The sequence below is a fragment of the Pseudorca crassidens genome, chromosome 12 (assembly GCF_039906515.1).
Source record: "Pseudorca crassidens isolate mPseCra1 chromosome 12, mPseCra1.hap1, whole genome shotgun sequence".
Classification (NCBI taxonomy): domain Eukaryota; kingdom Metazoa; phylum Chordata; class Mammalia; order Artiodactyla; family Delphinidae; genus Pseudorca; species Pseudorca crassidens.
Genome location: NC_090307.1, coordinates 84,705,897 through 84,733,076, shown reverse-complemented (window position 1 = coordinate 84,733,076; position 27,180 = coordinate 84,705,897). Strand labels below are relative to the sequence as shown.

At 42.4% G+C, this 27,180-nt stretch overlaps 1 protein-coding gene across 3 annotated transcripts; it reads left to right on the top strand.

The window, feature by feature from the left end:
• Window positions 1–1,156: 1,156 nt before the first annotated feature.
• VPS33A (VPS33A core subunit of CORVET and HOPS complexes) lies at window positions 1,157–26,713 on the top strand. 3 transcript variants are annotated; one of them, XM_067700982.1, is made up of 13 exons: window positions 1,158–1,352; window positions 3,825–3,890; window positions 4,493–4,620; window positions 5,501–5,687; window positions 12,398–12,528; window positions 13,416–13,624; window positions 17,227–17,420; window positions 18,845–18,971; window positions 19,854–19,921; window positions 21,242–21,379; window positions 23,809–23,946; window positions 25,818–25,986; window positions 26,381–26,713. In XM_067700982.1, the coding sequence occupies exons 1-13, from the start codon at window positions 1,251–1,253 to the stop codon at window positions 26,560–26,562; spliced, it is 1,839 nt and encodes a 612-aa protein (XP_067557083.1). In that variant the 5' UTR covers window positions 1,158–1,250; the 3' UTR covers window positions 26,563–26,713. The 3 variants fall into 3 exon arrangements, with proteins under 3 accessions (XP_067557085.1, XP_067557083.1, XP_067557084.1); XM_067700983.1 differs by having other exon boundaries at window positions 1,159–1,352; window positions 12,398–12,514; window positions 13,450–13,624; XM_067700984.1 differs by lacking the exon at window positions 3,825–3,890 and having other exon boundaries at window positions 1,157–1,352.
• Window positions 26,714–27,180: the final 467 nt, after the last annotated feature.

Sequence of the window (27,180 nt, the reverse complement as noted above, 5' to 3'; positions counted from 1 at the left end):
CTGTTGATCGTTTAGAATCCGGGTCCTGTTTGCAGAGGATCGTTTATCATCCGAGTCTTGCTCGTTTGCACCCACGCATGCCTGAGAGTTCGCTAACCGTGGGTGTGCCCTCATTTACCAGTTCAGGACATGGCCTGCTGAGCTCAACATTTATTCTCTCAGATGGTGCTAAAATAATACATGTTCTCCGTTGAGCAAAAAACCTGCGCACGTGAGAAGAGTTTGTGGTACAGGTTGAGAAGAATCCCTGTGAACTAGGGCATGGAACAGTCTACACGTGTGGAAACATGTTATTTTAAAATTAAATGTCTTTGATAGAGTCAAGAAGTTGAGAGTGGAAGTATGTAAACATGTATAGTTGATTACTGTATCATCTCCAAATTCCGCTCTTTGCTTATTCATACTCCATGGTAATTGCTTAGCGAGTCCTTTCTTAGTAACAGTGTATAAAGGGTTGAAGGGAGCCAGGCAAGACCAGACATTTTCAAGCCCCTTTCACCAGATCCCAAATAGCCAATTTTACACCTCAAAGTACTGAAACGGATATATCTTCCTAATAAGTTATTTATTTAGCAATTATTAAATAACAGGCACCCTGCTAAGCCTTTTACATTAAATCACACGATGTAAATTACATCCTGTTTCACTCGCAACTCACGAGGTAACATGCAAATTTTACCTAGATTCCACATCGAATAGTATTTGTGTGAAATACCATGTCGCGTGAATGTCTACTAGGAAGAGCTGAACAGACAAGTCACTCAAGGTTCCCTTAGCCCTTAGCCATCTTTGTAGATTTTAGCCGACAAACCGAAAGGGCAAAGCGCAGGACCTTTTTGATCGCTATAATTTAAAAGATTTCCATTCAAGTTTAGCTTCGTTACCACCTTACAGCGAGTATGCTTGCTGCTAAGATGAAAGTCTCGATTTTTAAACGGGACGAGTAGGATCCGGTCTCTGCCCTTAAACCCAATTCTCAGCGCCCAACTGAGGTGCCCTGGACTGAGGCGGGGTCTGGACGGGTCTGTCGCTCATGGGGAGCCTCGGAACCCACGCAGTGGAAGGAAGAGGCGGGCGCTAGGGCCTGGGGAGAGAGCAGCAGACACCCACCGATTCCGGTTTCCGGGTTTGGCTTGCTGTCAGCGGCCCTCGTCACGTGAACATGCCGTCACGTGACAGCGTCTGTGGGCCTCGCGTCGGGGTAAAGCCGATCCGGTTGGATTGCAGGGAAAAGAGAGCGGTGGGGCAAGATGGCGGCGCACCTGTCCTACGGGCGAGTGAACCTGAACGTGCTGCGCGAGGCGGTGCGTCGCGAGCTGCGCGAGTTCCTGGACAAGTGCGCGGGAAGCAAGGTGAGGGACAGTGCGCGGCGACACCTCCCTCCGGCGCCGTCCGGCCTGGCCTGATCAGGTCCCTGACCGCCTGGGCTTCAGGTGTACGAAGTTTCCTAGGGCTTCCAGGAGGAGAGCTGGCGGGAATGCTAAGTCGGGGAGAGGGGCCCGCTGCTGGGGCCTGGGGCGTCCAGCCCGCAGTCCGCGTGGCATCGTGATTGTTTCATGGCAGCAGAATAAGCCACCGTGCTGTCTCAGCCTCTAGTGAACCAGCTTGTGGTCAGGTCGAGGGGCGGATCTGGTGCCCCCGAGCTCCCACCCCAGACACGGGAACTGGTGATGCGGGCCCGGCCCAGGGACGTAGCTGGTCCGGTGTCCATTCATTACAAAGATCATATGTGTCGTTACAAATCATACCCTCAAAAGTATGAAGCACCAGCACCTTACAACCTGCTGCTCCCTCGGATTATGAGAAGTTGTAGCTATTTAAGGTTTTAACGTCGGCTTCCTTAAATAGTATTGTTCCTCTTGTTAGACGTTTATTAGCACCCAGATCACAATGGAATCAGAAACCGTAGATTAGAGACTTCATAGGATTTCTTTTAAGTGGTATTACCTCTCCTCTCTCCCCTTAGGATTTATCAGTCCCTCTAAGTAACTGGCAATACAACTCTGAAGAGAAAAGGAAAATTGGGGAAACTCAGGAATCAGTATTAGAAAAAATAGGACCTCAAGAGGTAGAGTGGATGCTAGAAGCAATTGAAAGAAAACAAAAGCAGGCTAAGTCCTACGTGCCCAGTTCAAGCTCAGGAAATAAATGTGAAATCTGAATGAGATCACGGATTGTATCAACGTCAATATCCTGGTTGTAATACCTATTGTACTATAGTTTTGCAAAATGTTTCCACTGGGGGAAACTGGGCAAAGTGTACTAGGGGGTCTCTGTGTTGTTTCTTACAACTGAATATTAATCTACAGTTATCTCAATAAAAATTTCAATTAAAAATGAAAGAAAAAGAAATCACACTGGAGTTTAGCAGTGGTAGGGCCCCAGAGCACTACCCTGTGGGGTCATTAAGTCCTAGGTTGGAGTCCTGACTCCCTTATACTGTGTACGTCCAAGTTCCCTATATGGCCTTGGACGTTACTTAAACTTTCTGAGCCTTTAAAAATTTCCTCTTCTGGGACTTCCCTGGTGGCGCAGTGGTTAAGAATCCTCCTGCCAATGTAGGGGACACGGGTTTGAGCCCTGGTCCGGGGAGATCCCACGTGCTGTGGAGCAACTAAGCCCATGCACCACAACTACTGAGCCCACGTGCCACATCTACTGAAGCCGGTGCGCCTAGAGTCCGTGCTCCGCAACAAGAGAAGCAGCCACAATGAGAAGCCCCCGCACTGCAACGAAGAGTAGCCCCTGCTCGCCGCAACTAGAGAAAGCTCGCATGCAACAAGACCCAAAACAGCCAAAAATAAAAATTAATTAGTTTAAAAAATAAAGTATACAATTCAATTTTTAAAAATTTCCTCTTCTGTCAAAATAAGATTTGTAATACCTATATCAGAGGTTTTAATTTTTATAATTCGATTATATGATACTTATATATAAAATACAAGTTGAGGACTTCCCTGGTAGTGCCGTGGTTGGAATCCGCCTGCCAATGCAGGGGACACGGGTTCGAGCCCTGGTTCATGCCGCAGAGCAACTAAGCCCTTGTGCCACAACTACTGAGCCTGCGCTCTAGAGCCCGTGAGCCACAACTACTGAGCCCGAGTGCCACAACTCCTGAAGCCCGTGCACCTAGAGCCTGTGCTCCGCAACAAGAGAAGCCACCGCGATGAGAAGCCGTAGCCCCCGCTTGGGAGAAAAAGCCTGCGTGCAGCAAGAAAGACCCAATGCAGCCAAAAATAAATTAATTAATTAATTAAAAAATAAGATAGGGCTTCCCTGGTGGCGCAGTGGTTGAGAGTCCGCCTGCCGATGCAGGGGACACGGGTTCGTGCCCCGGTCCGGGAAGATCCCACATGCTGTGGAGCGGCTGGGCCCGTGAGCCATGGCCGCTGAGCCTGCGCGTCCGGAGCCTGTGCTCTGCAACGGGAGAGGCCACAACAGTGAGAGGCCCGTGTACCACAAATAAATAAATAAATAAATAAATAAATAAAAAATAAAAGTTGAGTTGTTGCAATTGGCAGTTTCCATATGGTTCAGTCTAATAATAATACCATGACACAGATACACAGCAAAGTACCGTCCTTGTTTCCTTTGAGGACAGTGACTAGGTCTTAACTTTCCCACTTACCACCAGTAACATCACTTACCCTGATGCTATTTTTTTAAGACCTGTAGGATATGAATGTGGCCAGAGCCAGTTAAAATCTTTGTTAATTCAGACCTTGAGGCCAATAGTCCTACTATGTATGACTGCTATTTTCTGTTGGTATTGTTGAAATTCCTGATATTAACTGTAATGAGAGAATGTTTCTCCCCTCTTATAGGCAATAGTTTGGGATGAGTACCTCACAGGACCATTTGGCCTGATTGCACAGTATTCACTACTGAAGGTAAATGAGCTATTTGGGTTTTGTTCAGGGATTGATAATTCTGTACTTTAGGGACCTCCCTGGCAGTCCAATTAAGACTCTGCGCTTCCACTGCAGGGGGTGAGGCTTCAATCCCTGATCTGGGAACTAAGATCCCGAATGCCGTGAGTTGCGGCCATAAATTTAAAAATTAAATTAAATTTAAAAAAAAAATAATTCTGTACTTTAGTAATAATAATAAGTTTACATTTCCTCCTGAGTAGTTGGCTTGCAAGGCTGTTTGGTTTTTATAAACACCGATACCAATGCCTGGCTAACATTTTGTATACAGCAGTCCTTCGGCTGATGATTCTATACTGATCCTAATTACTAGCATTGTATTATGTGACTGTTACCTGGTGTCTTTGATAGTGCATCACGTGAGAGTCATTTAAATTCAGATACAGTAGCAGTGACTTCGTCCTGAAACCTTGTCCTTTACACAGCTGGCTTTGGGAAATCTAAATTTTGATAACAGAGTATTGATGTACATTTGACTGGGAGTGTTTATGATGTCTGAGTCTGGATACCATACGTAAATTTCAGGGGTTTTGTTAACCTTTTGTGTGTGTGTGTTTTCCTAGGAACATGAAGTGGAAAAAATGTTCACGCTTAAAGGAAGTCGTTTGCCAGCAGCTGATGTCAAGAATATTATTTTTGTTGTCAGACCCAGGCTAGAATTGATGGATATAATCGCTGAAAATGTGCTCAGGTATCTCTCAGAGCTCTTGTTTGGGCCAAAAGAAGTTAATCCTTCTCGTGGTTTTAATGTCCTGAGCTTTTCATTGTGAACCCCTTCTCTTGCCAGTACTTTGGAAAGTGGTCTTTTGGAAAAACTGGGACAGGCACGGAAGAATACAATTAAGAAAAGTGGGAAACTTGTGACATTGTTCAAACAGTTTGAGAGGGCGGTTATCATAAATCCCCATTCTTTCAGGACAGCTAAAAGTTTGGACGTGTATCAGTAGAAAGGACACTGATTTTAAAAACAAAAAACAAACAAAACACCTCTAATGGTTATACTGAATATAAGGTGCTTGAATTTCATAAGCAAAGTAAGAGCTGATTAAAATTTTATTTAGCATCCAGTCTAGAGAGAGGAAGTTCTCTCAGCCCAGTCTGTACTCTGTGGTATAATCGATTGATGTGGCCCCTAAAATCTTAAAAGCATATGGGCTATTTTGAGAAGTCCAGTGTCGAGGAGAGATAGGAGTCAAGAGTGATGTTTCGTTTTAATATGAGACGCTGTGCCTGCATTGGTTTGGTTAAAGAACAATTTGTTTTCAACAAGACACAGATATCCTGCTTCAATAAACCTGAGAGCTTTAATGCCCCCATAAATAGTTTAAGAGAAAGCTAGAAAATGCAAATACCGGCTATGAATCAACGCTTTCCTGTCAGGGAAAAAAAAAGAGAGAGAGAGAGCGAGAAAGCGACTGTTAACAGTTTGGGTCTGAAAGTCAATGTTCATTTGTTTATCTAGCCAGCATTTATTTAGTGCCTCCTGTGTGCCCGGCCGTTTGAATAAAGTAAGTGAAAGAGTCTGTGACTCTAAAGAGCTTGTAAGCTAACAAATGTTCCTTCTTTTGCAGTGAAGACAGACGTGGCCCAGCAAGAGATTTCCACATTTTGTTTGTGCCACGACGTAGCTTATTGTGCGAACAGCGGTTGAAGGATCTGGGTGTTTTGGGATCCTTTATTCATAGGGAGGAGTACAGCCTAGACCTCATTCCATTTGATGGGGATCTCTTATCCATGGAATCAGAGGGTGCTTTCAAAGTAAGTTTGGCGTTTTCTTTTTTAACGTCAGGCTTTAATTTTTGCCAGATTTGTGAACATGATGGTCATGTTAATCTCAGGTGTACAAGCAGAGTGATTCAGTATTTTTTGCAGATTATATTCCATTATAGGTTATTACAAGATATTAGGTGTAATTCCCTGTGCTATACAGTAAATCCTTGTTGCTTATCTATTTTATGTATTCTAGTTTGTATCTGTTGATTCCATACCCCTAATTTGTCCCTCCCCCCTTCCACTCCCCACCAGTAACCGCTAGTTTGTTTTCTATGTTTCTGTGTGTCGGTCTCTGTTTTGTGTATACATTCATTTGTATTATTTTTTTAGATTCCACATATGAGTGATGTTATGTAGTATTTGTCTTACTTCACTAAGCATAATATTCTCTAGGTCCATCCATGTTGCTGCAAATGGCAATATTTCATTCTTTTTAGTTTTTTGAGGAACCTCCATACTGTTTTCCAGTGGCTGCACCAATTTACATTCCCACCAACAGTGTAGCAGGGTTCCCTTTTCTCCACACCCTCTCCAGCATTTATTATTTGTAGACTATTTTTTTAAATTAATTTTTATTGGAGTATAGTTGCTTTACAATGTTGTGTTAGTTTCTGTTGTGTAGCAAGGTGAATCAGCTATACATATACATATATCCCCTCTTTTTGGGATTTCCTTGTCGGTTCTCATTAGCTATCTATTTTATACATAGTGGTGTATATATGTCAGTCCCAATCTCCTAATTCATCCCACCCTCCCTCCCCCCACCTTGGTATCCATATGTTTGTTCTCTACATCTGTGTCTCTGTTTCTGCTTTGCAAATAACTGATGGCCATTCTGACCAGTGTGAGGTGATACCTCATCGCAGTTTTGATTTGCATTTCTCTAATAATTAATGATGTTGAGCATCTTTTCATGCGCCTATTGGCCATCTGTGTGTCTTCTTTGGAGAAATGTCTATTTAGGCCTTCTGCCTATTTTTTGATTGAGTTGTTTAGTTTTTTGTTATGGAGTTGTAGGAGCTGTCTGTATATTTTGGGAATTAAGCCCACGTCGGTCACATCATTTGCAAATATTTTCTCCCAGTCCATAGGTTGTCTTTTCGTTTTGTTTATGGTTTCCTTTATTGTGCAAAAGCTTATAAGTTTGATTAGGTCCCGTTTGTTTATTTTTGCTTTTATTTCTATTGCCTTGGGAGACCGACCTAAGAAAACATTGGTATAATTTATGTCAGAGAATGTCTTGCCTATGTTCTCTTCTAGGAGTTTTATGGTATCATATATTATATTTAAGTCTTTAAGCATGGCACGTTTTTAGAACTGGGCATTTATCTTTTCGTTATAAGAGTTTTAAGAATTCTTAATATATTCTGGATGCAAGTCTCTTACCAGATATTTGATTTGCAAATATTTTCTCCCATTCTGTGGGTTCTTTTCACTTTTTGGTGAAAGGGATATCTCAATGCACCAAAGATTTTAACTTTGATGAAGTTCGATTTATCTTTTTTTCTCTTGTTGCTTATGCTTTTGGTGTCGTATCTGATCTAAGGTCACGAATTTACTCCTATGTTTTCTTCAAAGAATTTTACGATTTTGGTCCTACATCTAGGTCTTTGATGGGTTTTGAGTTTATTTTTATCTGATGTGAGGTCGGGGTCCAACTTCCTTCTGCATGTGCAGATATGCATGTGGATATCCATGTGTTCCAGCACCATTTGCTGAAAGAGTATATTTTCCTCAGTTAATTGTCTTGGTACCCTTGTCGAAAATCAGCTGTCCCTAAATGTGTTTATTTCTGGTGTCTCAGCTCTACCCCATTGATCAGTATGTCTGTCCTTAATGCCAGTAACACACTGTCTTGATAAATGTAACTTTGTAGTAAGCTGTGAAATTTGGAGGTATGAGCCCTTCAAAGTAGTATATCACTTTTTTTCTTTCAGTTTGTGTTGTTTTAGTCTTAATAAATCCTTCTCTACCTGTAGACATAGAAAATCTTGTATTTTCCTTTAAAAGTTTTAAAGTTTTGCTTTTCACGTTCAGGTCTTTAATTCAGCTTGAACCATGTGTTTGGAGTGTGTGGTGTGAAGTAGGGACTAATTTATTTTAATCTGTATTTTTCCATATGAGGCTTATTTATTTTTTCCATATAGTGCCAGTTGTTCCAGCGCAATTTTTCCCCACTGATTATTTTCGACGCATGTTTGTTAGCAAATATGCGTGTCTTTGTTCCCCAGTTCTGGATGGTTTTTCCAAATGTAATTTTATATATTGGTTTTGTTTACAACTTTATTTCAAAGAATGCTTTCTCTCATAAGAATATTACTTTATGTTGAAAAAAGTAATTTGAAAATCTTTCATAAACATAATCTGTGTACATGAAAATTTTCTTTGAGTAAGAAAGGGTACAGAATGAAAAGTAAGCCACTCTCCACCCAATTCTCAAAATGCCATACCTCCCAGAAGCAATCACTATCACTCGTTCTTTTTTAATTTGTTTTTGGAAGTGCTTTAGGCAGCTACAGCTCATAGTATATATGAGCTTTTATTCAAATGGTAGCATATCCTATATAACTTTGGTAACTTACGTTATTCTCTTAATAATATATCTTGGAGTCATTTTCTACCATCTATGAAAATACTTTTTTATTCTTAGCTGAAGCTGCATACTGTTCCATTGTTTGGATGTACAATGATTTATTAAGTCAGTCCCCTTTTGAAGGACATTTTGTTTTTTCTCATCTTATGCTTTTAGAGGCAGTGCTACAGTGAATTACCTCATGCATAGATCACTGTACACGTGGGCCCTGTATCTGTAGGCTCTTTTTTTTTGCGGTACGCGGGCCTCTCATTGTTGTGGCCTCTCTCGTTGCGGAGCACAAGCTCTGGACGCGCAGGCTCAGCGGCCATGGCTCAGGGGCCCAGCTGCTCCGCAGCATGTGGGATCTTCCTCGGCAGGAGGAGTCTCAACCACTGCGCCACCAGGGAAGCCCTGTATCTGTAGGCTCTTTACCTGCCTTTGACATTTGTCTATTGACTTAGCTTATGGTAGTTTTTGCTATGCGTACTTTCTTAGTGTAATCATATTTATCTGTATTTCCTTCTTTGAGTTATGCGTATGTGACGTTGATGCTGCTGGTCTGGAGACTAGAACTTTTGAGAACCACTGGTGTTGTGCAAAAAATTATTTGAAACTCTTTCTTCCCTAGTATGTTGTTACAGTGACCACTGCTTTCAAAGAGTGAACCTGAGGAAGAGCTCAGTGGCGCCACTGATGAATTTTATAACCAGGAGAGTTTCTTGGCTCTTCTTTTCAGCCATGTTCCCCACTGATTTGCTTACAGTAAATCTCTTCCAATGATGGTACAGATTTCCCGTCCCCCAACATTTTATATGAAAATTTTCAAATATACAGAAAAGTTGAAAGAATGGTACAGTGAACACCCGTATGCTCATCACCTAGGTTCTGAAATTAACATTTTGCTATATTTGCTTTATCACATAGCTATAATGGTATACCCTCATGTAATTAATTCATATCCGTGTAATTAATGTGAATTGGTAGCAGCTGAGGAAAACCTGTCCTGGCATGACAAAACCTGTCCAGAGGAGAGATTTCCTGTTTATTTAACCTCTGGCTTGCAAAAAAGAACAGAATTCTTTTCTGCTGAGAATTTCAAGCCCTTGGCTTACATATGTTCACTTAAGATTCTATTTTAGAAGTCAGAGATTTCGCCTGGATAATAAAGCTGAGAGTTCTACCTAATGTTAAATTCAAGCCCGATTTCTGATAGAGTTGAGGTCATTTTACTTATTTATGTGATTTTAAACAGTGAGCATAATTTAGCTTTTCGTGGCATCAGGAGGCACGTGTAGATCTCTCTGTGCTTTGGGGCTGTGATTATGACCGTATTGCACTGCACAAAACGTGGGAATTAGAGTTCAGCTCATTGAACTCTAATGCTCAGTCACAGGGCTTAAACTATTGGGGCCTCAAATGTATATATAGAAATCAGTATACATAAAATCTACCTACCTCCTTTGTAAAAACTGCAAGGTAGGGCTTCCCTGGTGGCGCAGTGGTTGGGAGTCCGCCTGCCGATGCAGGGGACACGGGTTCGTACGCCGGTCCGGGAAGATCCCACATGCCACGGAGCGGCTGGGCCCGTGAGCCATGGCCGCTGAGTCTGCGCGTCCGGAGCATGCGCTCCGCAACGGGAGAGGCCACAACAGTGAGAGGCCTGCGTACCGCAAAAAAAAAAAAAAAAAAAAAAATGCAAGGTAGCGGACGGTAGAGGCCTCCCTTCTGAGGCGGTGGTGCGGGCGCTACTCGCTGGGAGCCCGCGCATCCTTCCCGTCGAGGTCCCCGCGTGGCGCGACCAGGCCCGGTGGCACGGATGTTTCCATGCAGGCGATTTTGACAGCAGTCATCATACCAAGCTATTATGAAATGTGATGTCAGTCTGGAGGACGGATAATATATAAGCCAGTTCTTGACACGTTGTCTACACGGAAACATCTGAGACCATCAGTCCACTTCACTTTGCCATTGAACACGATCCCTATAAGCATATAATACATAATTGTTGAAATGTAACTAAAATGTGGAAAACATGTATATCTTCTTCTGGCTCAAGGAATATTATTATAAAAGAGTTAAAAACTGTGGCCTCTCATTTATACAAATGGAAAATTGTATTGACTTCTCTCAAGTAGTAAGGGAAGGGAAGAAAAATAAAGTTTTCTCCAGCCCGTGCCCTAGTCACAGTACCATATTTTTTTCTCCTTAAGAATTTCAAAGCAAAGTTTAAAGGACCTGCATGATTGAATGAGTTTATGTTGTCCTTTTAATAATTTTAGAATGTCAAGTTTTCCTTGAAAGGTCTTACTTCTTACATGGTGTGCTAGACTGGCTGGTGTTACGTGAGTGAAGCGCTATAATTTTAGTTAAAATCAAAACCGCCTGCCCTTTTTTTCCCCAACCTGAAGTAAGAATTGCCTACAGTTAAGTCACGAAAACAAACACATTCCAAGTAGTTACAAGTACACCTGTTTAAAATTCATTTTCATTGGTTTGATAAACATAGAAAAACAAAACAAAACAAACAACAAACAAAAAAACTGCCAGGTATTCTATCGTGTAGGCATGTGGGACTTTGGGGTCAAAAAATATGTGAATTTGAATGTTAATGGGTATTAGCATTTGTCCCTCCAAAAATGTCCTCATGGCTTGAAATACCAGGTGATTCCACAAGCACAGAATACAGGGATATTAGTACAAATAATCATCCCACCACCAATTATAATAGAGCAAAAAATTCAAGATTAATATGTCATCAACTTTTAAATTTTTTTTAAAAAGAATTACAAAAAGAATGTCTATAGTAATACAACTTTTTAAGTTTAAAAAAATGAATACGATTTTGAGAGATATTCCCTAATTTTTTTTTCTTGAATTTTTAGCTTAACTCTGCTCTGATAGGGAGTTTTAGGTAATTTTTCAAGAAAGTATGTCTTCAGACATTCTTGAGTTGGACATGTCATATGCAGTGAAATGTTAAAACCATCAGACTTAGAAGAGCCGCCAAGCACTCTCCCCAGGCTCTTTCCAGGCACAGCCCTCCTTCCTCCCTGGGTGGAGCACACGAGTCCCATCCCCTTGTGCTTACTGCCTCCAGTGTCCCCTCCCTCCTGGCTTTGGAAGCTAGAAGCACGTTGGGAGGGTCGGTGAGGGGTGTCTGGTACAGTGTTCCATTTTGACTTATGAGTGGATGATGATTGTAAAAAAAAAATAATAATCCAAACAATTTCTAATAATAAAAGCTAACATTTGTTAAGGACTTACTATATGTTTCAGGTACTGGGATGAAATGTTTTACATGCAATTACCTCATTTAATCCATATACTATGTTGAATATACTCCCTTCTGCAGACAATAAATAAGGCACAGAGAGGTTACCTAAGTGGCCAAGGGCACCAGTTGGGAAGTGACACAGTCAGACAACCAGAGTCAAGAACCTGTGCTCTTACCCATGTCAGAACTGCTGGAGTCTCTCTTCTCACTTCCTAGCTGGTTTTGTGTATATTTTTGGTCCCTTTTTCTACGCAGAAAAGTATAATTTTGTCTACTTTACAAAATATACCCTGTATATTTTATAAGGTAAAATATATTTTCTGAAAATGAGATCACTCTCTAAAGATTCTTCAGCCGCCCCTTTCTCATTTCTCAAGACGTTATGGCCTTCATTTGCTGTCGGTACATATGAAATTGGCGTCATGTTGTAAAAACTGCCAGGTGTTCTGTTGTGAGGTCATCTGGGACTTTGGGGGGTCAGAGAATATGTGCGCTTATGTGGCCCTCCCACGGTGTCCTCCTAGCCTTCACACTCACAACGGTGAATGAGAAAGCCCAGTCCCTGTGTCAGTCTTTCTTAATCAGTAGCTTATTCCAGAGCTGATAAACTAAGAGGAGTGCCTTCCAGAAGGCTCTGCCACGGGAGAATTGCTGCCATAGCTGCCCCCGACGGCAGAGCTGTTGGCCTCCTGGCCTGGGCTGGACCCGAGTCTGCAGCTTCCTGGCAAAGCGGGGAATTAGTGGAAACGGTCTTACCCAGTGGCTGCGTAGTCCCAGCGCCAGACAGAGGTGGGTGCCTCATGCACCCAGATGACCATGACCGTAACCGGCCCTTCCTCCCCGCAGGAGTGCTACCTGGAGAGCGACCAGACCAGCCTGTACCACGCAGCCAAGGGGCTCATGACCCTGCAAGCTCTGTACGGGACGATCCCCCAGATCTTTGGGAAAGGAGAGTGCGCCCGGGTGAGAAACGGCAGGTGCTTCTGGTGGTGGAGGAAGGGTCCCCTGGTCCCCAGGAAGGGAAGGAGTGGGAATCTGTTTACAAATACAGTCAGTCCTTTTTATTTGGCAATTCACCTATTTACTGAAATTTATTTGTAGCCCCCAAATCAGTATTCACAGTGTTTTGTGGACATGCTCAGAGCGGCAGTAATTTGAGTTGTCCAGTATGCATGTTCCCAGCTGAGGTCACTCAGAGCAGCCCTGTGCCTTCAGCTCATACCATAAACAAGTGTCCTTTTTGCCGCTATATAATGCCATGCGCTGCTCAGTGCCACTTTTTTTTTTTTTTTTTTTTGCATTTTTGTGCTCTTTTTGATGGTGATTTTGCTGTTTAAAATGGCCCCCAAAGGTGGTACAGAAGCACTGTCTAGCGCTCAGAGCGCAGGGAGGCTGTGATGGGCCTTAGGGAGAAATCTCGTGTTAGATGAGCTGCGTTCAGGCCTGAGTGATGGCGTTAGAGAATCAACATCATATATTTAATGTGTCTTTAAACAGAAACACACATAAGACAAGGTTATATATTGATCAGATGACAAAAATGTTATAACCAGAGGTTCGCGGCACCCTAACCCTGATTGCCCCTCGGGGCAGTGGTTCGGTATTTGCTGGTTCAGTATTCACAGCAACTTTATAGAACAGAGCTACTGTGAATAACAGAAATAGACTCTCTGAACTAGGCCCCGTTGAGAAGTAGCTGCTGCCACTGGCTGAAGTGTAAGTGTTGGGACAGGCAGCCAACAGCGAATGCTTTTCTGTAGCTGCTTATTTCTTATCCATCTCACTCTTCCACCGTTTTTCTCCTTTTTTCACTTTTTTGATTCTTTCCATTTTTAGCCAAATTTTTTAATCTGCTTATTCCCAGGAGGGTCCCACCTGATCCCATGTTTTGTTTCCAGCAAGTGGCCAATATGATGATCAGGATGAAGAGAGAGTTTACAGGGAGCCAGAACTCAATATTCCCTGTTTTTGATAATCTCTTGTTGCTCGATCGGAATGTGGATTTGTTAACGCCTCTTGCCACTCAGCTTACGTATGAAGGACTCATTGATGAAATTTATGGCATTCAGAACAGTGAGTAAAGTAACACCTACTTTTACTAATAGGTAATCTGATAAAAATATCCAAAAGGCCGTTTTTTTAGAAGGTGCTTCCTTTTCAAGTAAATCAGAGAATATTTGAAAAAAATAAAAATGCTGACTTTAGACCTGCAGACGCTAGGATTAAACGACATCTGAGGGACTTCCCCCGCAGTCCAGTGGTTAAGACTTCACTCTTCCAATGCAGGGGGCATGGGTTCAATCCCTGGTCAGGAAACTAAGATCTTGCATGCCGCACGGTGTGGCTAAAAAAAAAAAAAAAATTAAACGACATCTGAGCAAACTACCATTGTCCGTCACACAAGGGCTGGCTGATGTTTACTGCACAGGACTGTGCTTGCCCGCTGTGAGCAGAGGCCAAGGGCTAAATAAACAGATGGCTCTGCAGTTGGAGAACATAGATGCCGTGGCAGGCAGTTGTTCAGGAAAGCTTCTGGAAGAGGTGGCCTTGGTACTGGGTTTGGAAAAAGGGGTAGAGTTTGGGGGGGTTGCTGGCGAGGGGCAGGTGGCATAATACCTGCAGGGAACCATGGGACGACCAGCTTGCTGAGGCAGAGAGCACAGCTGGGACATTCTGGGGAAAAGGCTGATACGGGAGGTTGGGACACTCCACGGAAGATTTGAAGGCCTGCTAGAGTTTAGGCCCGACAAACTGTTGGGGTCAGAGGTCACAAATGTCTTATTTGGTTTTGGTCCACATGATGTTTGTCTGTTTGTTTCTGTCAGCATTTAAAATTGGAGAGAATTTTTAATAATAATCCTGATGGATGCCATGTCTTTTTTTGTTTTGTTTGTTTTGTTTTTGTTTTTGTTTTTGCGGTACACAGGCCCCTCACTGTTGTGGCTTCTCCCGTTGCGGAGCACAGGCTCCGGACGCGCAGGCTCAGCGGCCATGGCTCACGGGCCCAGCCGCTCCGCGGCATGTGGGATCTTCCCGGACCGGGGCACGAACCCGTGTCCCCTGCATCAGCAGGCGGACTCTCAACCACTGCGCCACCAGGGAAGCCCTGCCATGTCTTTTTTTTAATTTATTTTTATTTTTTTGGCCATGCCACACGGCTTGCGGGATCTTAGCTGCAGGGATCAAACCCAGGCCCTCGGAAATGAAAGCACGGAGCCCTAACCACTGGACCGCCAGGAAATTCCCATATATACCATGTCTTTAAAAACATCTGAAGCTCTGGCGACCCCGAGGTCACATTCCCACATTGCAGCTAGTGCCCAGCGGAGATCCCGCTTTAGACATGCCCCTGTCTCCAGTTTACGACAGGTCCCACCACTCCCTCTGTCCCATCCAGGCCCCCTTCTCTGGTTTCCATCAGCCCCTGACCTCTATTGCCATCCTGAATTACATCACAGGGAGCCAAGGAACAGCCTAGAAGGAGAAAACACAGAGACAGAAAACAGACTAGTGGTGGCCAGGACTCGAAGAGGTTGGGGAGTGACTGCTTATTGGGTGTGGGGTTTCCTTTTGGGATAAAAAGGTTCTGGAACTAGGTACTAGCTGTGGTTGTACAAAGTTGTGTATGTACTAAATGCTACTGCACTGTTCACTGTAAAATGGTTAAAATGGTAAATTTTATGTTATGCGTATTTTAACCATAAGGATGGATAGATAGCCGAGGGAATGGGTGAAGACACAGCCATGAAGAGGGGTTTCCACAAAACAAAGATTCTTTAGTGATAAAGTTATAAAAAGTCTTATTTTTAAATTATTTGTTCCAAAAGATGACATCTTAAATACTTTTTAAAACTCCATTTCATTGACAGAGGAGTTCTGTGCTGGATAGTAGGTGGGAGTCAAAGAAACGAGGTAGCAGGGCTGTTGGAAAAAAAAAAAAAAAAAAACAGAAGGAAACAAGGGTGCCTCTCCTCTCATGGTCCCAGAGAGTGAAACACCCAGGAGACCATTAAAGGGAGCTAGAGTTTAGAGCAGGGAGATGACCTGTGAGGCAGCCTCAGGGGGCTCTGTCTAAGACAGGTGAGAGGTAGGAGGGGATTCTCCAAGAAGAGAAGGAATATGTATAAATTCCCAGTTTCTCTGCAGCAAGTTTTTTCCATAATATGAGTCAAATATCAGTTAAGGGAAAATTGGAAAAATAAAGAAGGAAAACATAGATCTCCCGTTATCCCTGAAGCCCTACCCCCCAAACCTTGGGACAGCCAATGTTAATATTTTGGTGTATTTCCTTATAGTCTTTTTCTGTGCAGAGTTTATTTTAGTTAACAAAAAATAAATAGTATCAGCTTGTCCAAATTATTCTGAACCTCTTTTTTTGTCGTTTTTTTTTTTCACCTCGCGGCTTGCGGGGTTCCCCCACCAGGGATTGAACCCTGGCCCTCGGCAGTGAAAGCATGGAGTCCTAACCACTGGACCGCCAGGGAAGTCCCTGAATCTCTTTTTTGATTTGGTATAATATGAGCATTTTCTCAGCATATGCATAATTTTAACAGCTTAATTAAAATCCATAATATATATTATACCGTGATTTGCATAATCCTTCCCCTAATGTTGGGCATTTTAGGTTGTTTGGGGGTTTTTTATGGTTATAAAAACATCTGTATACAAAAAATTTTTTTCATATAGCATATTACTTTCTTTCGCTACATTCTCTGATGTGGGATTTTGGGGTCAAAGGTGTTAACGTTATAAGGCCCTTGATTCATATTGCCAAGCTTCTTAGAGTTAAACCGGTTTATAGGCAACTCATAAGGGCGTGTGGGGTGTTCTCGGAAATGGTGACTAAGTTGGTTTGGGAGGAACAGAGACGGGAGAAGAGGGTTAAGGCTACTTAGTGGAGGGACTGGATGCTGTGCTGAGGAATTTGGGAGCTTGTTCTAGAGCGGGGTGGACAACTTCTGTAAAGAGCCAGATAGCAAATATTTTAGGTCATGCAGTGCCTCTGTGGAATCTCACTTCTCCTTTATAATGTGAAAGCAGCCCCAAATGAGACATAATGAAAAGGCATGGCTTTGTGCCAATAAAACTTTATTTATAAAAACAGGAAGTGGGCTTTCAAACTATTTTCGACAACAACCTATAGTAAGAAATATATTTTATATCATGACCTAGTACATGCACACATATGTGTCTGTGAAACTGAAGCAACATTTTATTTAAAAGAAAAACCACTCTACTTCATGTGATGCACTATGGTATTTAATGTTTTGTTTGTTTATAATGCTAATTGCAACCCACCAACTTGATTTCATGATCTACTAATAGGACATGACTTACAGTTTGAAAAATGCCGGAAGATAATGGGGAGAGCCTTGTAATTTTTTTTAAGTGAAAAAGTAACGTGATCCCTGAATAAGTTCAGGAACTGGTCATTGCTGCAGTGCTTCAGATAGGTGCCCCCAAAGAAAAGTGGAACCATGATATGAATATTCAAGAGTCACTACATTCTGTACTTTGATCGTGGAAAAATCAGAACCTCAGTGATATACTCCAGTTTTTTCTAAAGCCGGCTTCCATCCTCTCCTAAGTTGGAAGATTCTGTTTTGTGCCTGAGCACTTGACTGGTTCTTCCATTAAATGCACGCAGAGCCTTGTTCCCTTCCACTGTTGTTCAGGTTACGTGAAATTACCTCCGGAGAAATTTGCACCTAAGAAACAGGGCGATGGTGGTAAGGACCTTCCCACGGAAGCAAAGAAGCTTCAGCTGAATTCTGCGGAGGAGCTGTATGCTGAGATCCGAGATAAAAACTTCAATGCAGTGGGCTCCGTGCTTAGCAAGAAAGCAAAGGTGATCTCTGCAGCATTTGAGGTGAGACGGTTTGGTTGTCATCCTGATTCTGGCTAGACTGCCCACCCCACGAAGGAAGGAAGAGCTGCCAGAAGTGCAGCCACTAAGCAGAGCTGCAGTTCTCATCCTAAGAAACTGCGGACTCAGCCATTGGAGGACCCAAGATTTTCTTTTTAAACTTCTTCCCAGATCCATGAGAAAAGGTGTTAAGTTTTTCTCCTTTTGGGGGAGAAAGGGGTAGTGTTTGCAGTTTACAAGCTTTCACCATAAATATTTGTTTTACCTTCCTTTTAATTATTTCCTATCTCACTTAAGAGGAAGGCAGCTGTAAAAAAAAAAAAAAAAAAAAAGGAAGCCAGCTGTACTCTAAATAAAATATCCTCTGTAATAGAACTTGCAATTTGGGCCAAAAGCTCCCAGTTTAGCCAACATGCAGGGGACCCTGCAGATAAGATAGGTGATAATAAGAGTGAAATCCCAGCAGCCCAGAGCTTTTAAATTGGCGGCTTCATTATCACCTTCCTGCCTCCTCTTGTCCCACCACTGATTTATTCTTGGTTAAAGCTCATTTTTGAAACATGAGAATTCAGTAAGATGCTGAACTCTGTGTATTTAATCTTTGGAAACTTATTTGGGAGAATTTTTGAAGGCTGATTTTTTTTTTACTGAGTGTGTATTCCAGGTTTCATCTTTCTTAGGAATTGTGTTTGCTAATTGATTTTCTTCAAATTTCTGAAGTTACTTTTGGCTTAAATTACTAAATTTTGCAAAAAAAAAATTTTTCTCATCACCCAGGAAACTTCTCTTTATTCATGGACAGTATTCAAGATTGAGTTCAGCAGTAAGAATGGATTTTTTTCTATTATGGAGGAAATGTTTTGCCATTTATGTTCCCCTCTTAACATGTCTTTGTTTTAATTTTTTTACTCAGAAATGTTTGTGGACAACCTAGTACTGTCCCCCACAAATACTAATCACAATATGATCTGATGCCTGGAAAGAATAAACATTAGGCATTTGCTCCCTTAAAAAGTACTAATGCGGGCTTTCCTGGTGGCGCAGTGGTTGAGAGTCTGCCTGCCGATGCAGGGGACACAGGTTCGTGCCCCGGTCCAAGAAGATCCCACATGCCGCGGAGCGGCTGGGCCTGTGAGCCATGGCCGCTGAGCCTGCGCGTCCAGAGCCTGTGCTCCGCAACAGGAGAGGCCACGACAGTGAGAGGTCCGCGTACCGCAAAAAAAAAAAAAAGTACTAATGCAGTGAACGGGAACAACGAGCCTATCTTTTCTGTTTTTCTGGGTCATGTTGGAGGTGGGTTTGGCCTGATTTATTTGTATTCTGTTCTTTCTCATTAGTATAAATTAAAGGTCCTCTAAGCAATACAAAGAACAGAGCACTTAAAATATTTTCCCCGCTCAACGGTTCTGCTGTTTTCCGTGTTTCAGGAGAGGCACAACGCCAAGACCGTTGGGGAGATCAAGCAGTTCGTTTCGCAACTGCCCCACATGCAGGCAGCAAGGGGCTCCCTCGCAAACCACACCTCGATTGCAGAGCTAATCAAAGATGTAACTAGTGAGTATCCTTGGGAATGATCGTGCTCACCTGGGGCTGACTTGCACGCACTGTGACTGACACCGTGATCATTGGCACCACAGTACTCCCTTGGGAAGGTCAGCTCTGTTTTAACACTGTATGTTATTCTCAGTGTTAAGTATTCGAATGTTTATAGTCAAAAATGTTCCCTTTGTGGTTAACTCAATTTTTTTCATTATTAAAATCATGTAATCATATGATAAAATGTTTGGAATGTCAAAAAGAGAAAAAAATTCTTCCCATAACATGAGGCGGTTAATTTTTCAGTCTGGTTTTTTTCCTGTTGTTAAGGATTACTTAATTAGAGCAGCATCATGTTTCTGTTTTAGTTCTTGTTTTTCTCTTGAAGACTCTCTGCAGAATTGGTAGAGAGCATATGTTAAGTATTTTGAAAGGGCTTGGAAGATGTGTTTACTCATTAAAACACAGGCTGTAAAAGCTGAGCTGGAGATTGTTCCATGCCCTGTTTTATAAAGTATACTTTGAATCTTATATAAAAGTGTTGGAAAATCAGTCCATTGTTTTCATATTAATAGAAGTGGAAATCAAGTGAAACTGGGTTGGATCTGATGATGCAAGTAAAATGCTCTTTCAAAATTAGCTTTCATTGATACTGAGAAAAAATTCTTGAGTCCTTATTAGCGTCCTAAGGATAGCAAAGGGGTGCAGTGGTCGACTGTTTCTAGATGTCATTTAGGAGCTCAGGGTTGAAAGGGTTTCCATGTTTCTTAGAAGATTCTTTTCAGGTGACGATTTGAACTTTTTGCTTTCTTTTGTGTGTGTCTTGTTTCTTAATCATGCTCTGTGTATAAAAGGGTTAACATTAATTTCTTAGTTACAAATTTGCTAATTCCATTTTAGCTTCTGAAGACTTCTTTGATAAATTAACAGTGGAGCAGGAGTTTATGTCTGGAATAGACACTGATAAGGTATGTGTACAATAAAACTGTTCTAACATAATTGATCCCTTATCAAACATAAGATTATACCTAGAAAAGCAATTGCTTTGATTCCCATGCCTTGTCTACATTTTTTTTTTTTTTTAAGATGTTGGGGGGCGTTTCCCTGGTGGCGCAGTGGTCGAGAATCTGCCTGCCAATGCAGGGGACACGGCATGAGCTACTGAGCCTGCGCGTCTGGAGCCTGTGCTCCGCAACAAGAGAGGCCACGATAGTGAGAGGCCCGTGCACTGCGGTGAAGAGTGGCCCCCGCTCGCCACAACTAGAGAAAGCCCTCGCATAGAAATGAAGACCCAACCCAGCCAAAAATAGATAAATAAATAAATTTATAAGATGTTGGGGGTAGGAGTTTATTAATTAATTTATTTATTTTGGTTCACGGGCCTAGTTGCTCCACGGCATGTGGGATCCTCCCAGACCAGGGCTCGAACCCGTGTCCCCTGCATTAGCAGGCAGATTCTCGACCACTGCGCCACCAGGGAAGCCCCTTGTCTACATATTTTGAAGAGCAAATGCAAAATGTGAAAACAGAGATTTTATCAAGTATCATATATTTAACGTTATCCTATGCAAGGCACTTTCTGCAGTGCATGGAGAGGTGAGACCCAGCCCCTAAAATCAAAGACCTTTAAGGACTATAATAGATAAATGAATAGATTTGCTTTCTGAGAGGATTGATCATATAATTTCCCTTAAATACTCACTTCTATTACTAAATTTAAAATTATTCGATTTATGAAAATTCCCATCTTCTAAAAAGATTCCTGTCACTTTATGCTGATAAATTGCTGCTGTTATGGTCACACACCCGGGACATGCAGCAGCCTCTCCCAAGGTTGTCCGTGGAGACAGGTGAGTCCAGACAGGCTGCTGGATTGCCTGCGTGTGCCCTCACTGCCCTGCACTCCCCATCGCTGGTGTGTCTCCATGGTGACGGGGATGCGTGTAGCAGGGGCAGAGGAGCTACTTCGGAGGGGGCTTAGGGACAGTGAAAAAAAGAATGAACCGTTCTCCCACTCATCTCCTCTTTTTTTGTTTTCATTTTTTATTTTATTTTGGAGTATAGTTGATTAACAATGTTGAGTTAGCTTCAGGTGCACAGCAAAGTGATTCAGATATGTATATACATACATATACACACACATGTATAGGAATAGATTATGGTATCTTTTCAAATTCTCTTCCCATCCAGGTCACCACACAATATTTGACTTTGAAAAATAATAGTAAATATCAAGTTCTTTAGGTCCCCAAACCAGATGCTGGTACCGGTATATATTTTGTTTCCAGGTCAACAGTTACATTGAGGATTGTATTGCCCAAAAGCATCCGCTGATCAAGGTGTTAAGACTAGTTTGCCTCCAATCCGTGTGCAATAGTGGACTCAAACAAAAAGTTTTGGATTATTACAAAAGAGAAATCCTGCAGGTCAGTATAGTTTTAAATTACTAATTTGCCAGGGGAGAAAACATCTTTTTAAAAAAATACTTCCCAAAGCTGCTATTTTGGTATAGTGTTTCCACTGTCTTTTAAATTTTTTAATACATGGAGGGATTGTCCTTGGTATTCATTGTTTACTGTGTTTGCATAATAATAACAATAGTTAATGTTTATTGAGCTTTCACTATGTGCCAGGCTCAATTGGAAGAGCTTTATGTGTATTCATTTGTTTAATCCTTACAACAGTGCTGAGTTGTATACTCTTACCATCCCCATTTTATGGATGAGAAAACTAAGGCACAGAGTAGTGCTATAACTTGCCCAAGGTCACCAGCTAGTATGTGGCAGAGCCAGGGATAAAACCCAGGTAGCCAGGGTCTAGTGCTCTTGTTGTTAACCCAACTATTCGATGGAGGAAGGGGACTTTTTGCACATTTCTGATGATGATTCTTTAGCCAACTTACTTAAATCAAGCCTGTTACTTTATAATAAGGAAAAGCCCACCCTTGTTTTTAAAATTCTCCCTTCTGTTTAAAAATGTCTCAGGCACTATTTATTTGCTATTACTAGTCACAGTTAAGTATGTTAGTGTTAAAACTAAATACTCATTCAGGTTGGGTTTTGGGGGGTTTTTGTTTGTTTGCTTTTTGCCTTTTAAAAAGTTACACAAATGACACGTGCATTCTCATCATATAACGTTCAAACAAAGCAGAAGTACATGGTGCAAACCATGACCCTCCCCCGCCTCCCCCCATTTCCCTCCCTGGAAGGGACCAATGTCAGCAGTTTGGTTTGTGTACTCCCAGATTCCTGTCTTTGCATCTATGTACAAAGAATGTTTACATACACAGACCATGGGGCGAGACCAGCTGGATCCACGTCCCAGCTCTGTTACTCATTAGCTGTGTGACCTTGGGCAAGTTATTTAAACTTCTCTATAAAATGGAGATAATAGTGGCTACCTTGTGGGGTTATAATAAGAATGACTGAGTTAACATATGTAAAGCACTTAGAACACACCAGTGCCCCCCGCCATAGAAAGTATTATATAAGTGTTAGCTATTATTATTACTTACTATATCTTTTTTGACAAAAATAAAATCCTACTATACGTAATAGTCTTCTTATATTTTTTTGTCCTTAAGAATAAATCCAGAAGGTCTTTCTTATCAGGATGTATAGATCTGCCTCTTTCTTTTTTTAATAGCTAATTATATCCCATATAAAAATATATGATAACTTATTTGATGCTCACTTAAGTTGGGTCCATAAATTGTGACTTTAAAGTAAAAAAATTTACATCATTCTTTGAGTGATCCAGTGAGCTGGATTTGCTGTAATGGCAAGCAGTTTTGGGGCAGGCTTCATCCCTGCCCTGCACCTGTGCCCATGGATGGTCGTTGCCTGGACTTCAGTAACATGCCCCAGAGTACAAACCAGTGGATTTGTTGCAAGTGCTCTTTTTTTTTTTAATTGAAGTAGAGTTGATTTACAATGTCATACCAATCTCTGCTGTACAGCACAGTGACTCAGTTATACACATAAAGACATTCTTTTTTTCATATTCTTTTCCATTATGGTTTATCACAGGATATTGAATATAGTTCCCTGTGCTCTACAGTAGGGCCTTGTTGTTTATCCATCCTATATATAATAGTTTACATCTGCTAACCCCAAACTCCCAGTCCTTCCCTCCTCACCCCCCTTTCCCCTTGGCAACCACAAGTCTGTTCTCTACGTCTGTGACTCTGTTTCTGTTTTGTCGATGGGTTCATCTGTGCCATATTTTAGATTCCACATGTATGTGATATCACATGGTATTTGTCTTTCTCTTTCTGACTTACTTCACTTGGTATGATAATCTCTAGTTGCATCCATGTTGCTGCAAATGGCATTATTTCATTCTTTCTTATGGCTGAGTAGTATTCCATTGTATATATGTACCAGATCTTCTTTATCCTTTCGTCTGTCGATGGACATTTAGGTTGTTTTCATGTTTTAGCTATTGTAAATAGAGCTGCTATGAACATAGGGATGCATGTATTTTTTGAATTATAGTTTTGTCTGGATCTATGCCCAGAAGTGGGATTGCTGGATCATATGGCAACTCTATTTTTAGTTTTCTGAGGAACCTCCATACAGATTTCCATAGTGGCTGCACCAACTTACATTCCCACCAACCGTGTAGGAGGGTTCCCTTTTCTCCACACCTCCTCCAGCATTTGTTATTTGTAGACTTTTTAATGATGGCCATTCTGACCCGTGTGAGGTGGTACCTCATTGTGGTTTTGACTTGCATTTCTCTAATAATTAGTGATGTTGAGCAGCTTTTCATGTGCCTACTGGCCATGTGTACGTGGAAGTGCTCTTTTTTGAAAGTCGCAGAAACCATTTTCCTGATTCAACTTCTCTTGCAGACATACGGCTATGAGCACATATTGACCTTATACAACCTAGAGAAGGCTGGCCTGCTGAAACCACAGACAGGGGGCAGAAATACTTACCCAACCGTCCGGAAAACGTTACGCCTCTGGATGGATGATGTAAACGAGCAAGTAAGACGCTCCTGCTCCTCACCTCATTTGAGTTCCCAGTTAACAGGTTATTGCAACGACATACGCTACTTGATCTCCGCATCCACCTTGTTTTCTAACGACAGTTTTCTAATGCTTTGGAGAAAGTCGTGCATTCGTGTGGATCCCAGCAGGAAGCATAGGGTGCTCTGGCACTGGGTAGTTTGAGGGAGTTTCATAAAGACGGGGTGGACCAGAGAGAGGCAATGCAGTGGGGAACCCTCCCCAGCCGAGGCCTGAGGGCAGGGGAAGGGGACTGTTCCAGAACTGGGAGAGAAGAGCTGTGTGGCCAGGCCGTCTGACAAGCCGAGGGACACAACCAACCTCTGGCAGCACCACAGAGGGGAAGTCAGGGCAACAACTCACGCTGCCGTCCTCTCTCCAGTTTCCAGCTGGTGCAGAGCCCACGGGGCCGCCTCTGGGGCACAGAGCACCAGGGAGAAATGCGGGAGGGTCAGGCAAAGATCCAGTACAGGGAAAGCAAACGGTGAGAAGCAAGGCTCCTCCCACTTCCAACCTCAGTTTCCTCTCAGAGGCGAGCACTGTAACCAGTTTGTAATCTATCCTTCCAGAAAGATTCTGTGTACAGACAAACATTTTTACATAAATGGTGCATATTCTATACCACTGGTCTCCAAAGTAGGGTGCGCTTTGCTTTATGTTTATTGTTTACTCCAATCTTTCTAAGTTTCATTTTTCTTATTTTCTTTTTTGGTTTTTCATAAGGGACTTTATTAGGCTGCGTCTTGCCGCAAAAGCTAACAGTCTCCTGCCTCAGTAGCAAAATTGGATTGTTTTTGTCCAGTGGGAATATAGATAATCTTAATTCCTGTGTTGTACAACGTAAGTCATAGATTAGTTCAGCTCTTCACAACGCTGACCTCTTTCCCCACCCCACCCACCACTTAACACTGTATCTTGAAGAGCCTTCTGTGATCTCATTCTTTTAAGTTCTTTTTAATTGCTACATAGGGACTTCCCTGGCGGTCCAGTGGTTAGGACTCTGAGCTTCCACTGCACGGGGCCTGGGTTCGATCCCTGGTCGGGGAACTAAGATCCCTCAGGCTGAGTGCCAAGGCCAAGAATAAAATAATTTTTTTTTTTTTTTGCGGTACGCGGGCCTCTCACTGGTGCGGCCTCTCCCGTTGCGGAGCACAGGCTCTGGACGCGCAGGCTCAGCGGCCATGGCTCACGGGCCCAGCCGCTTCACGGTATGTGGGATCTTCCCGGACCGGGGCACGAACCGGCGTCCTCTGCATCGGCAGGCGGACTCTCAACCACTGCACCACCAGGGAAGCCCTAAAATAATTTTTTTAATTAATTGCTACCTAGTGGTTTTTCAGATACATCTTATTTTATGATTTATCAGATTTCTACTGATAGAAATTCAGGTCGTTTGCAGTCCTTTGCTAGTTCGCACAGTGTTGCAGTTAATATCTTTGTGCTTTGGTCTTTTGTCCTCTAGAGTACAAGTCCCTCTGTGGGATAAGTGTCTGAATGTGGAATTGCCGTGTTCAAGGGTTATATTCTCGCCTAGGGAGTTCCACTTTACCGTCCAAGAAGTTTCTTGCCAAACCAAGTAACAATTTTTCATCTTCAGTACCTATAGATGCTTTGAGTGGCTGTTGAAGATTTGAGTCAAAAGTGAACCTTTGGCTGCTAAGAACAGAGCCCAGCAGGGGTGGATTGGAACAGGATATTTCAATATTGGAGCAGGCTATTTCGGGGGTTTGTGTTTCTGCCTTCAAAGCCAAATCAAATAATTTTGGGTTACCCCACAAGCCACAGTTAGGCGGCTATATGTCTCTCTCTCGCTCTCTCTACAGGCCTTTTTTCCTTTAATTATTTAACAGAATCCCACGGACATATCGTATGTGTACAGTGGTTATGCCCCTCTCAGTGTGCGCCTGGCCCAGCTGCTTTCCCGGCCCGGCTGGCGGAGTATTGAGGAAGTTCTGCGCATCCTCCCAGGGCCCCACTTTGAGGAACGGCAGCCGTTGCCCACAGGGCTACAAAAGAAACGTAAGTCCACGGCCCGTATCCACAGATGATTATGTAGTGTTAGTGTGCTTTTCACGTATTATGCAATTGCTTTGTAAAATACATTTGTAAAGTACTTAGGAGTCAGAGTCCGATATATATACCTCTTTTGTTAGTTGTGAATTACATTGTAAGCGCTAGAACCCATTACTCCCTCAGGAGGAGCCGCTTTCAACCTCTGAACTGAGGATCTCAGAAGTTAGAAAAAACATAGAGATCAAAATCATGGTCCTGAGTTTCAAATGAATTGTCTGTACCAAGACATATATGACTACTTTTCCTTAGGAATGGTGTAATTTTTTTAAGTGGTGGGGAGAGGAGCATCAATAATAATTCTGTAAGCATCAATAAACATTCTGAAATGTTTATATCTTAGGTCAACCGGGAGAAAACCGCGTCACTCTGATATTTTTCCTCGGGGGTGTAACCTTTGCTGAAATTGCTGCCCTGCGATTTCTTTCCCAGCTGGAAGATGGAGGTACAGAATATGTCATCGCCACCACTAAGCTAATAAACGGGGCCAGCTGGATAGAGTCGCTAATGGAAAAACCTTTCTAGGGCGTTCAAAGGAGACTTACCGGTGAACTGCAGAATAAACGGCTCCTTTGAAGAAGTTGCTGGAAGGAAGTACAACCCCATGGAGGAATAATATGAGAATACAGAATTTACTTTGGGGTCAGCTTCTTAAGTTATGCTGTTTTCTCCTTTCTGCTTGTCTTTTGTGTTCCTAATTTCTTAAAGAAAGAAGAATGGAAGAGAATCAGCCAGGGTAAAAGACATAACAGTTTTTAATGTTCTGAGCTCAGGATCTTCATTGGAGACCTCTGGAAATATATTAAGGATGGTGGGATGGATAATCTATACAGCCACACAGATGGGTCCAGTTCTTAAGAAAGCAGGGACCAAGCAGGTAAAAATGAAAATAAAAGTGGAAGGTCTGACCGCTAATAAATAGTGCTGAATTTCTTAAAGGTGCATCATGCCTAGGGCAGTGGCCGAGTGTTGGGGGCCTAGGGCTAGTATTATCACTGAGTTGAGATTTCTTTTTCCTGCAGAACATGGCACGTTACATTCAATGTCACCAGTCTCTACCTTATCCGGTCAGTAAGGCAAGTTGTGTTCCTTCTGTTTTTGATTCCTCTGCTTCTAAAAAGCAAAAGGTTTGGAAGAGCTTCT

Bases quoted from the DNA above. Each gene is read 5' to 3' on its own strand.
- VPS33A (XM_067700982.1), top strand. From the start codon at position 1,251: ATGGCGGCGCACCTGTCCTACGGGCGAGTGAACCTGAACGTGCTGCGC. The intron at 5,688-12,397 runs GTAAGTTTGGCG...TCCTCCCCGCAG, and splicing joins AATCAGAGGGTGCTTTCAAA to GAGTGCTACCTGGAGAGCGA. The intron at 18,972-19,853 runs GTGAGTATCCTT...ATTCCATTTTAG, and splicing joins GCTAATCAAAGATGTAACTA to CTTCTGAAGACTTCTTTGAT.